The 12,485-nt window shown below is 38.3% G+C and overlaps 1 protein-coding gene across 8 annotated transcripts in view; it reads right to left on the reverse strand.

Moving 5' to 3' along the window:
- The window catches only part of MYO5A (myosin VA), a 199,843-nt gene that overhangs the window by 101,020 nt on the left and 86,338 nt on the right, over window positions 1–12,485 (reverse strand). For all 8 annotated transcript variants that reach the window (XM_043918818.1, XM_043918823.1, XM_043918821.1 and 5 more), the window contains exons 5-6: window positions 7,579–7,735; window positions 1,305–1,448 (exon numbers count right to left, since the gene is read on the reverse strand). In XM_043918818.1, coding sequence (XP_043774753.1) covers window positions 1,305–1,448; window positions 7,579–7,735 — 301 coding nt within the window. The remainder of the gene's footprint in view (window positions 1–1,304; window positions 1,449–7,578; window positions 7,736–12,485) is intronic.

The following is a 12,485-nucleotide window of genomic DNA, read 5'->3' on the forward strand; positions in this document are numbered from 1 at the left end:
TATATAGCCTTGTGGGTTGGGGAACAGCTAGAATTGCTTCACAGTTTCTAGACAAGAAGGGTTAGGCCCCACTACTACTAGCCTTTGGTCACCATACCAGTTATCCCTTTCATCGTCTACCTATCAATCAAATCTGTACTATGCAGACTCAGTCTTCCCTTAGATCACATATTTCCCCCATTGTTTCTTCTGGCTACTAAATATTTTTTTAACCTATTCAAGCATACATGTGTGCACAGTAACACTGTTCTGTGTGTATCTAGATGTTAGAACAATGGAGGAGGGTAACTATTGCTTTACTATACAAATCAGGTATTACATTTAGGTAGCCACAAATCAGGTACATCCCTAAAGTCAAAGCCTGAATAGTTCTAGGCTGCCCAAACTCATGATTTTCAGTATGTTTTTCCTAGACACATTCTAAGCCTTAATAGACTTGTGCGATGGAAACTGTAGACTCAGCTATATGGCAGTGCCAGGGCTATTGGAATCTCCATGAGGCAGGCATCCAGTGAAGCGGGTAGAGGAACCCCATCTCACAGTTTGCAGTGGGTCACCAGGAGTCCTGTACTAGGAGTTTTCCAATGGTAAGTCCACATTCCCTGAGCATAAACATGTAAATGCATGTCTGCCAGTGTTGTAATGTATAGTGTTTCCCATTTATAAATAAAAAAGGAGTAAGAGCAGGAGTTCCCTGGGGGTGGGGAGGAGTCCAGATTTCCATTGCCAAGGCCTGGGTTCAATCCCAGGCTGGGGAACTGAGATCCTGGAAGCCACCCCCACTCCCCCCTTCAAAAGGACTAAGAGCATATGTATGAATGAAAGTCTTACACCAATACCTAGACTTGAGTGTGTTCTCTGACACTGGTTCACAACTGAGTTATGAGGATCTATTGACTCCCAACTTTCTATCTAAACAATACCATATTCTGAAAGAAAAGGAAGGAAGGAAAAAGGTCAAGAACATTTTTTTTTTGAACTGAGTTCAAACCATAACTCATTGAAGCATAGACCAATGTCTTCCCTATCAACTGGGAGATGTGACAGACAAGACTAAACTAACAGCACCTCTTCTTAACTAATCTTTTCCTACAAGAGTCTGGAGGAAACAGTCAAAACCATTAAACCTAAATCATTGTCCAGTCCCAAGACTATTAGTCAGTATTCTCTGACAGGCATTGTTTCACATGTTTCAGTCCAGATGTAGTTTGCAGTAATACTGACATAACATGCTCAAGAGAATCTGGGAATAAAGTGAGCTCTGGAATGATACAGCAATCTGTATGTATACTGGCCCGGCTTACCTGGAACACCACTCTGGATTTTTCTAAAAGGTAAGTTCTCATATTGGCACCGATGATTCGATATCTCTTATCAAAACCAATCTCAATGTACTTCCCAAAACGGCTACTATTATCATTCCTGGTTGTTTTAGCATTTCCAATTGACTGAAAAACAAGGGGAAAAAAATACGGTTTTAGAAGTGCAATTCATGCCCTGACATGAACAGATTTGTTCAGGGAGAGACAGAACAGAGGTGAACACAACCCTTTAAAAGTGATTCTTTTAAAAACAGAACCAATTTTGCCCCTGTAAACCACATGCTTTGTCATGGCACAACCACACAGGTATATACCAACAGTCAGTATCAGCCTTGTTATTTTCACACAAGTGATTTTCAGAAACAGCAGACAGGAGGCCAGTGGTTGGGTCTTCACCGTGGAAGAAGGCATGGAACACACTCATTCATGTCAGCAAAGGAAAAGAACAGATGGGCCCAGGGGCTGCCTAGGCAAAAGCCATCCTGGTTAAATAACTAGGTTTTTTATTTCTTGAAATGTAGTCTGTTTCATGTAAATAAGCTGGCTAAGACAAATTAATATTTTCCTGTAAATATTGCCCTGGTGTTCAGGGTCTCTTTGTTTCAGCTGGATTGCTTACTAGTGGAGCATTAGTAATTACCCCCTCAATTCAAAGCAGTTTTCAGAAACCAGAGACAGTAAAATTTGGCTTTGAATTTGATAGTGGTATCTAACTTGTGAGATATCTGCTACAGAATGTAGAGAATGTAACTTTCTGCTAAATTTTTAATATCATCTTAAACACTAAAATGGCATATGCACTGCCTTCTAATTTAGGTGACATGCTTCTATAATTTTTACCTTCAAGGCAAAGCAAAAAGCATGCTGCAGTTAGAAAAGCAAGGGTTCACACAGTGGATATATTAAACCCTTAATTGGATAATTTCATATAATTAATATCTTTCCCTGTGCAAAGCCTGTGACTACTAGGATTAGTACACTGAAACCGCAGCAGAAAGATATGAGAATGCTCTGCAGCATTAAGAAAGCAATATAAGGGAAAAAAAAAGGCAATACAAACACAAGTGATGAAAACAGTAGTAGCACAGCCACAAAAGTTAACACATTAGAATCTCTGATCAATCAAAGAAAACATGTTTAGTCTCTGAAATATGACAGGTATTATCCTATTCTGTTCTAACAACGAAAACACTGCTAAATTCAAGATTAACATTAAAGATGGAAAGAATGGCTGGAAACTACTTTTCCAGCAAAACTTGACAGTACAAAAAACACAACAAAAAGTCTCCATATATTCCTATTATTTCATTTTGTTTAGAAAATGAAACTAATGGATCAATGCAAAGTTTTCTTTCAACACAACACACTCTGTCAAAGAGGAGATGAGGTTACACGTGGGAGCAGTGGCAGAGCAGTGAGAGTCACTGAGTGCTTCCGGGGCACTGTCCTCAGCACCTTCCCCAGCAACTAGGCAAGCTGGGGAGGTGGTCTACAGCTTCTCCTCCCTCCCACTCCTATCCCAACCTCCACATGTCACCTCCCCTGGATCTCCTCAGACTGTGGAGTGGACCTGCCAAAATCACCACACTCTGTGAGAAGCAGCAGCGAGCTACCAGGCTTGAAACAGATCCTTTTCTCTTTGAGTATAAGGTATATGAACATATAGCAAAGAATGGTAGAAGGAGTAAATGAAATATAAATCTGAAGACTTGGGTATCACAGCAGGCCCTACCACCAGCTTGCATCATTTAATCCTCTGAAGAGCATTAGTGTCCTCACGTGTTAACTGACTAGAATAGACGAGCAGGAGTTGTTCAGTGGCTCAGTTGTGTAAGACTCTTTGCGACCCCATGGATTGCAACACGGAAGGCTTCCCTGCCCTTCACCATCCCCCAGAGCCTGCTCAAACTCATGTCCATTGAGTCCATGATGCCATCCAACCATCTCATCCTCTGTCATCCCCTTCTGCTCCTGCCTTCAATCTTTCCCCGGCATCAGGGTCTTTTCTAATGAGTCGGCTCTTTGCAACAGGTGGCCAAAGTACTGGATATTCAGCTTCAGCATTAGGCCTTCTAATGAATATTCGGGATTGATTTTCCTTAGGATTGACTGGTTTGATCTCCTTGCAGTTTAAGGGACTCTCAAGAGTCTTCTCCAACACCACAGTTCAAAATCATCAATTCTTCAACGCTCAGCATTCTTTATGGTCCAACTCTCGCATCTCTACATGGCTACTTGAAAAACCATAGCTTTGACTATACAGACTTTTGTCAGCAAAGTAATGTCTCTGCTTTTTAATATGCTATCTAGGTTTGTCATAACTTTTCTTCCAAGGAGCAAGTGTCTTTTAATTTCATGGCTGCAGACACCATCTGCAGTGATTTCAAAGCCCAAGGAGCTCCTCTGCCTTTCGCTTCTCTTTTCTCACTATTTGTAAGGCCTCCTCAGACAACCACTTTGCCTTTTTGTGTTTCTTTTTCTTGGGGATGGTTTTGATCACCACTTCCTATACATTGTTATGAACCTCCATCCATAGTTCTTCAGGTAATCTGTCTAACAGATCTAATCCCTAGAATCTATTTGTCACTTCTACTGTATAACCATAAGGGATTTGATTTGGGTCATACCTGAATGGCCTAGTGGTTTTCCCTACTTTCTTCAATTTAAGTCTGAATTTGGCAATAAGGAGTTCATGACCTGAGCCACAGTCAGCTCCAGGTCTTGTTTTTGCTGACTGTATAGAGCTTCTGCATCTTCAGGTGCAAAAAATATAATCAGTCTGATTTCAATATTGGTGATGTCTATGGGCAGACTCATCTCTTGTGTTGTTGGAAGTGGGTGTTTGCTAAGACTAGTGTGTTCTCTTGGCAAAACTCTGTCAGCCCTTGCCCTGCTTCATTTTGTACTCCAAGGCCAAACTTGCCTGTTACTCCAGGTAACTGGAGTACAGGTAATAGAGTACTCTCTTGACTTCCTACTTTTCCATTCCAGTCCCCTATGATGAGAAGGACATCTTTTTTGGGTGTTAGTTCTAGAAGGTCTTGCAGGTCTTCATAGAACTGTGCAGCTTCAGCTTCTAGAATAGATGATCAGTAGCATCCCTTTCAAAAATAAAACTATATGATCCTAAGCCTTTTAACCCGATATGGAAACAAGGTACTGGATATAAATAGTGCCTTTTGTCCTTTCCCCCTAAGTGTTTCCTCAGTCTTACAAGTACTGTATTTATAACAGCCTCCCTAATGCTATTTTCATTTCAGTCAGCAAGAAATTGTTAAAGGAAAGAAGTTTTGTGGCCTTGATTTCACCACTGATTTCAATGACATGTTGAGTGCATTAATCTTCTTTACTAAATGGAGATGAAAATCTTGAACTACAATTTATTAAAGAGGAAAAAGAACTATTAAGACCCAGTGTGCCCCCATCACTTTCCTGGTCCCTGTCTTAAGATAAAAATTTCTAGGAAATAAGAAGGGCAAGAAAGCAAATGTCATAAAATTGAGCAAAAAAGAATCATTTATTTCTCTGTACATCATTTGTATTTTGCAAAAGGAGTCTGTGCTGAGGATGAGGAGCTGCTGGCTTTCCAAAGGATAATGTGCAAATCCCATAAGTCACGGGGCTACAATGTTCAAGGTGTAGGATGACTGCAATCACTGGAGACATAGACATGCCTTTCTTGACATCACAGTAAAGGGCTCTGATATAGAGACATAATCCTGAGGCAGGCTTAAAAGCTACAAATTTTCTAGGCCACATATTCAATATTTTACCTATGTTTTCTTCCTATAACTGTAAACCCTTTGTCACCATTTTTTAGCCCTATATTTCATTTTAACCTTTCAAGTTGGGATACCCTTATCTGTAGTTGTTGAAAAGTAGTTATCTCTTTAACAAATTTTACTAATCAAAATTCTTGCAGAGAAACTAAACAATATTACAGAATGAAGCAGCTAAGCATAACTGCTGTCATTAAAATTTTTTTAATAAATTAATTTTTTAAAATGTATAACTGCTATCTTTATCTTTTTTGTTCTTCCTAGCAAATGAGGTAAATTCCTTATAACTGTATTTAAAAAGTAGTGTTTGTAGCCATTTCAAATTTTTAATATCACTCCTACATAACACAAATCTGTGTTGTAGGAAAAAATGTAGTTATTTTTTAGAATATAGCAAGGTCATAAAATATTTCATTCAACTTGATATATTCCAGAAGCTTCATTCCAGACTTATATGTTATTATATGGCCTGAATCTAGAAGAGATGTGGTTTCCTAATGCCATTATAATCAGGACTTTGGTATCTTCTAACGTTAGGGACTAAAAATGGACTAAACTACTGTTGAACACCAAGAATTTGTTATGATCAAAAACAGTAAAAAGAATGGCAGAAAGTAAATCCCTGCTATTATCTAAACCAAAACAAGAAATGGGCTATACAGACTATATTATCACAATAGGAACATGAGTAGGATCCACCATTATATCTATATATAGTTTAAATTCCTTCAAAATCTTAATATTTTCTTAAGATCTCTACTGCTTTCTTTTGACATAGCATCTGTTTTCTCTTGTCCATGCTATTTCAGAAAACATTTCCAATTCTCTTTCCATAGCTCCCCCAGCCCAGGAGGCTCTTAACTTCCCCAGCATCTCTTATTTTCTCAATCCCAAGAACAGAAGTCCTGCTGCTCTAGAAGGTAGCCCTGTGGGCAAGGGGTCACGGCACACTATTCTAAAGTGTCACACACAGCACTGCACACCAGGCACAATTACCTCTGGGCTGATTAGTGCAAAAACCATTCGTATCACTGGTGCACCAGGCCAGTTCTAAACGCCATCTGTGTTTGGGTGACAAATAAGACTTGACAAAGGGAAAGAAATAGGAATAAAGAATGCTGACTGGATTATTAGTAAAAAGAAAAAAAAAAGTTTGTTTCTGCATGTCCAAAGTCATTTCTCTCCATTTACTGAGACTTATTTTCTCCATTTAATGTAACTTTCCTAAAATCACATCAATACACAAATAATCCTCCAGTTACAAATCCTAAAATACTCAAATTTTTACGTGAAAAGGTCTGTTTTCTTTGGTCTGAGCATGTCTACTTTGTATATATGGTCTACTTTTGAAAGGATATCTTTTCAATGCGTTTGAGTCAGTTCTAGTGAGTTGGATGCACCTAGAGCCTGTTATACAGAGTGAAGTAAATCAGAAAGAGAAAAACAAATATATTAACACATATATAGGGAATCTGAAAAAATGGTATTGATGAACTTATTTGCAGGAAGGAATGGAGATACAGATGGACTCCATTAGAGAATGGTCTTGGGGGAGGGAGAGAGTGAGACAAATGAAGAAAGTAGCATCAACATTTATACACAGTTGGGTGTAAGATGGATGGCTGGTGAGATGTTGCTGTGTAGCACAGGAAACCCAGTCTGGGGCTCTGTGGTGACCTGGAAGGATGGGATGGCGGGGAGGGGTGGAGGCTAGTAAGGTAGAGGATATATATATAATTATGGCTGATTTGTGCTGCGGAATGGCAGAAACCAACATAACATTGTAAAGAAATTTTTAAAAAGTTAAATTAACTAAAGGGGGAAAAAAGGAAATCTTTTTCACAGATCTTCCTTTTTTCAAGAATTTATATTAGCAAATTTCTTTTTCTAATCTAAAACTGTGTGATATGCTTGGCAGAAACATGCAGAAAAATGTTTCCAAGATCATGATTTAAGTTTATAGTTCTAGCTGGAAAAATATAAAAACTTACAGCTAAACAGATTAGACTACACACAGAAAACGAAATGTGGGTAAAGGAAGAATAAAGCTCATTCATGCTTGGGCACAGTGAATCCCACGTTTTAGGAGCTTAAATAAGCTCAGGATTAGGGGGAAAGGAGTAGCTTATTCTTCCAGTACAAGCAGCAACAAATACAAGTCCATTAACCAGGGAAAAGAAACTTGAGGAAAAGAAGTGCCATTGCTAGCTACTTGGAGGCAACAATGTAGTGGTAGGTTAAAAACACAGGTTTATGGAATACAGTGGAATCCTTTATAGCTGGACTTTACTTAAAATGTCTACTTTACTGAATTTTTACTTTTCCTAGATCTCTTACTAATATCTGGAACAGTATTTTCCTACTCTTAGTGGTTGGGAGGTCCCAAACTTTCTGACATGTGATGTTTCAATCAAATTTCTCAGTGTGGTTCTTACGGAGAGGATACAGAAAGAAGGCCGTGGCTGCTGCTGTCTTACCTCCATGATGGGGTTGGAAGCCAACACCTTTTCCTCAACATTGGCTTCACTGGCAGAACCACTGACTGTTGCAAAGTATCTCATGGCATACTTAGCTGAGACTGTTTTTCCTGCCCCAGACTCTCCACTTACAATGATGGACTGATTTCGTTCATCTCTGTAAAACAAAGAAGAGTAACTGACATTACTGCCCACTTCTAAATGTGATTAACATCATTTTCTCTGTGTTCTCATCAATGAGCCAAGGTGAGTTCTTGCTGGTTCATACATGCAAAATTGTGAGAAGGAACCCAAGAATGACATTTCCTAATAAAAATAACTACTTACCAAGTAACAATGAATAGAGAAGGAGAAGAAGATATCAAGCATTAAATTTGAGAGCATTGCATCTAAGAATGAATCTGTAACAGTCTGAATTTTTTGTGTGTACATATCTCAAATATATTACTTTATTAATAAAGAAAATTATTTTTGATATTACAGCACTGTTGTCAACCATCTTCAGAAAAGACAGGAGTTACAGCAAGTGAATTTAGAAGAAAATACTACTTAATTAAAATGAGAAATTGTCTACTAGCTAACAGTCCATAAAGTAGTATCTCTCACAAATTCCAGTTCTTATTAAAGTATTCTCATTACCAGAGAATAAACAGTTCATTTGTTGGCTGATTCATTCAAATATGTTAGAACTCAAAGACTATCTACTATTACATACACCTTTAATTCACTCATACAGTGACTCAAAACTCTAGGTGATGAACTTGCTCATAAGACTAATATTTCTTTGAGGATAAGGACCTATGTTACCATACTGTTAATATCCAGCACTTAGTCCAGAGTCTACACATCACAAATGCTTAGTAAATGTGCATTGAGTGAAAGTGAGCCTAGGAAGAAATCTGCCTTGGCTATGACTTTGACTGGGACAGAAGCAGGAAACTAAAACTTCCTGAGATTAAACCAGCAATCAGCTACGATCCATCAAATTAACTGAACAAGTTCATAAAGGTGGTATCCTTTGTGCCCTTAATTTACAGAGAGACAAGATGACTTCAGGGGTTTTTAGTGGAACTATCCTATACGCCACAAGATTAGGAAGTTATTTCACTACAGAAGATGACCTTTTTGTCTTTTAAAAGAGATTTACTTATCCAACACGCATTTAGCAAACACCTACTACACACCAAACATGGTGCTAGATACAAGGGATACAAGTTTAAAAAGCTACAATCTGTATCCTCCAGTGGTTGATGGTCTGAGAGGAAGGACAAACTAATAATTAAAGACTATAATAAATGTAATGAGGTATTGAGAAGAAGAGGTGATCAAGGAAGGCTCCCTAGAGATGATCCCTTAGCAAAGCCTAGAAAAATGAGTAAGGGAAAGCAAGGGAAGAAGTCAGGAAAGAAACATTCCAGGGAAAGGAGATAACATAAGTGAAGGCTCAGATGCATGAGAAGTTAGGAAACATTAGATAAGTCAATTTGGCTAGAACATGAAGTAATGACAGATAAGGCCACAGAAGTTAATGAGAAGTGGATCACAAAGATCTTACATGAGATGTTAAGGAATTTGAAGTTTACCTAAAGGTCACAGAGTGCTACTTCAGGGTTTTAAACAGAAAATAAACAATCCAATCAGTAAAATCACTCTGGCAGGAGTGTGGATGAGTGGCAGGGGGTCCAGATGAAAAGGTAAGAAAGTCTGAACAAAGATTGTGGTGGTCTTGACTGAGACGGGCAGTTGGGTTTAAGAGACACCAAAGTGGTACAATCAAAAGTACTCACAATAAATTTCCAAAGTACAAAGATTTTTCTATGATAAAGGCTGTTTTTTCATTGAGAAATGGGAGTCACCACATTATTTTAGAAAATTTGAAAAATACAATGGGAATATCCAACTCAGGCCTGATTAAGTAGTTCACATCACACTACCAGGGCTGGTAAACAGCCTGTTCTGACACTTTGACTCCCATACTATGGGGAAAATTAGGACCTAGGTGACACACTAAGGAATATTTAATACTTACAGTAAAAGCTTGCATGTAATTCTCATTTCTAAAAAAAAATCCTCGAACCTCACAGCCATCAACTCATTCCCTTTTATTTGAATTTCTAGACTCAATCAGATACTCTCACTGCCTCTGTACAAATGATTTCAAGATAAATCACTCTTAACCAGTTCTCGTTGTAGGACCAATACCACCTTTCTCTTTTTCAGTCATTTAGAACATTTTAATGTTCTCAGATACATTAATCAAAGGACAGTATCAGCAGTCTTTGGATACCCTTCTATAATATAATTAGAAAAAGTATCTCTTCTTAATTCTTGCATGATCAGTTCTGTCACTATCCCCTGTGTGACAGCTACTTTGACAAAATTCTCCCAGCATGTCTTCCGACAATAAACAAGGTGAAGAGGCTTCCACTAGTCTGATAAAAAGGAAATATTAGTGGGAACTGTTATCCTAAACTGTACTGCCTTTCAAATACTATTTCAAGTCTTTATGATAAAAAGTTGGGGCTTCCCAGGTGGCTCAGTGGTAAAGAATCCACCTGCCAATGCATGAGATGCAGGTTTGATCCTTGAGTTGGAAGATCTCCTGGAGAAAGAAATGGCATCCCCACTGCAGTATTCTTGCCTGGAAAATCCCATGGACAAAGGAGCCTGGTGGCCTACAGTTCATGGGGTTGCAAAGAGTCAGACATGACTGAGCAAGTGAGCATGCACGCATGTGTGATAAAATGTTATTTCAAAAAATTTAAACTTCATTACGTAGTAGCCCTTTCCAATACCATAGGGAAAAAGAGAACTCTGAAAGGAGATAAGGTTGAAGATTGTTCAGATGGATTACACAGATTTGTACAAATATACACATACACACAGTGATATCAAGCACACACCAGATACATTTTCTTTTCCAGGAGATTTAGGATCTAGGATCCACAGGACCAGAAATTTTTTTAAGGGACTCCATTATTTATTATACTCCCCTGCTTCTGGGCAGAGGCTTCCCTTATTCCCCAAGCCTAGTACAGTATTTCAGTATATAAATAAGCACCACTCTTCCATTATAGAAATTTCTCTGAATCATGTTCTGATCTTTGACCTGTCATTTGCCAGTTTCACGACCTTGAGCAACTGCATGCCTTCTCTGGGTGACAGTTTCCCTCATTTTAATGATTAAATAGCACCCAAAGTCCTTCTCAGTTCTAAACTATTAACACTATAAACTAAAAGTTTAACTCCAGAATTGATTTTTCAGATGTTGGATATGCCACAGCCTATACTCTAAGCCAGGTAAACTCTTGGGACCAAGTACAATTGGAATAGGACAGGCCTACAGATGCTCAGATGGTTTTAAAGGGCTATATTTGACATGGCCAAATATTTCTTCTCTGTAGGACCCTTGAATCTGACATGGTCAAAATCAACACAGGGCTACAAAGAGAAAAAAAAAAAAAAGTAAGCTCTTTCTACCTGCTTTTAAATGAAGAACAGGAAATAGAAATGTGTATAAAATAAGCACAGTCATCTTTAAAATGTTGTTCAGCTATATGTGGCCACAAGATGAAATGTCAAAAAGAGACAAAAGCAGAGATAGGTAGAAGTAAGAAAGATAACTAGAGACATAAAAGGAAGAAGGGTAATATATAATAAAGACATGAAAAGGGAAAAATAGGAAAAGTATAATAGAGATGGGAGAAAACAGCCAAAATATAAGGAATAAAAAATTTTATGGTTTTAAGGTGAATATCAGAGTCTATCCTACTCTACTTATTTGAGCTCTAAGTTTTAGAGTGTTGAAAGTGAAAGTGTGCAAATACATAAATAATAATTTATTGTCCTTCCAAATTTTGATTAGCTGATCCTTAAAGTGCTCTCATCCTTATAAGACCCTTCATTTACTACTGGGATATAGATATCATTTCAAGGACCTGATAAAACCAAATTAAGGATATAGATTTACCATTCTTCATCAAGGACAAATCAATCTGGAGCATCCTAAGGCTGCAGGAACTGAGAATTTATGATTTTTGGCTTAGCCAGTCCTCTCAAGTGTCTGCAACGATCCTAAATGGCCTGGGTACTGGGTGCCCTGAAGTAGAAGTGAACTCTTGTGATCTGTTTAGTCAATGGTACTTCCAGAGGCTATAATGTGAATCAAAAGCTACCACCCAAAAATACTGCTTCATTCATTCATTCAACAATGAAATGAGTAGTCACAATATGCCAAACATTTTATGAAGATAAAAGACTCTTCATGGCCTATTGAGACAGACTAAAAAGTACAGTCAAAATATAGTGGACCTGGTGGCTCAGTAGTAAAGAACCTGGCCTGCTAGTGCAGGAGATGCAATGTAGATCCCTGGATTGGGAAGATCCCCTGGAGAAGGAAATGGCAACCCACGCCAGTATTCTTGCCTGGGAAATCCAATGGACAGAGGAGTCTGGCGGGTTACACATCCATGGGGTCGCAAAGAGTCAGACATGACTACTAAACAACGACAACAACAATTACAAGAAAAGAGGTCTACCCAGGATCTTATGAAAGCATGGAGAAGGAGAGGGAGATATGAGGAGGAGACGCCAGGAAATGCTTTCTAGAGGAGGTGATGCCTGAATTGACTCATATATAATAAGAATGAGAAACAAGGTTGTATGGGAAAAGGCAATAGAATTAAACTATGGAGAATCACCTGAAACCATAGGAACTAAACTATTCGAGGATAGAATCCTCGAATCCACTCTGGGTTGATGAAAGAGAGAGATGTTACACTTTAGTCTATTTTCCTTCAATCTGTATCTGTTTGGTCTGTCCAGCCTTTCCTTAGATTATATCTATCAAGATTTCATTTTGTATCAGGTGGATTATTTTACACATTTTCCTTCTGAACTTTACTGTA

Source organism: Cervus elaphus, chromosome 12, assembly GCF_910594005.1.
Source record: "Cervus elaphus chromosome 12, mCerEla1.1, whole genome shotgun sequence".
Classification (NCBI taxonomy): domain Eukaryota; kingdom Metazoa; phylum Chordata; class Mammalia; order Artiodactyla; family Cervidae; genus Cervus; species Cervus elaphus.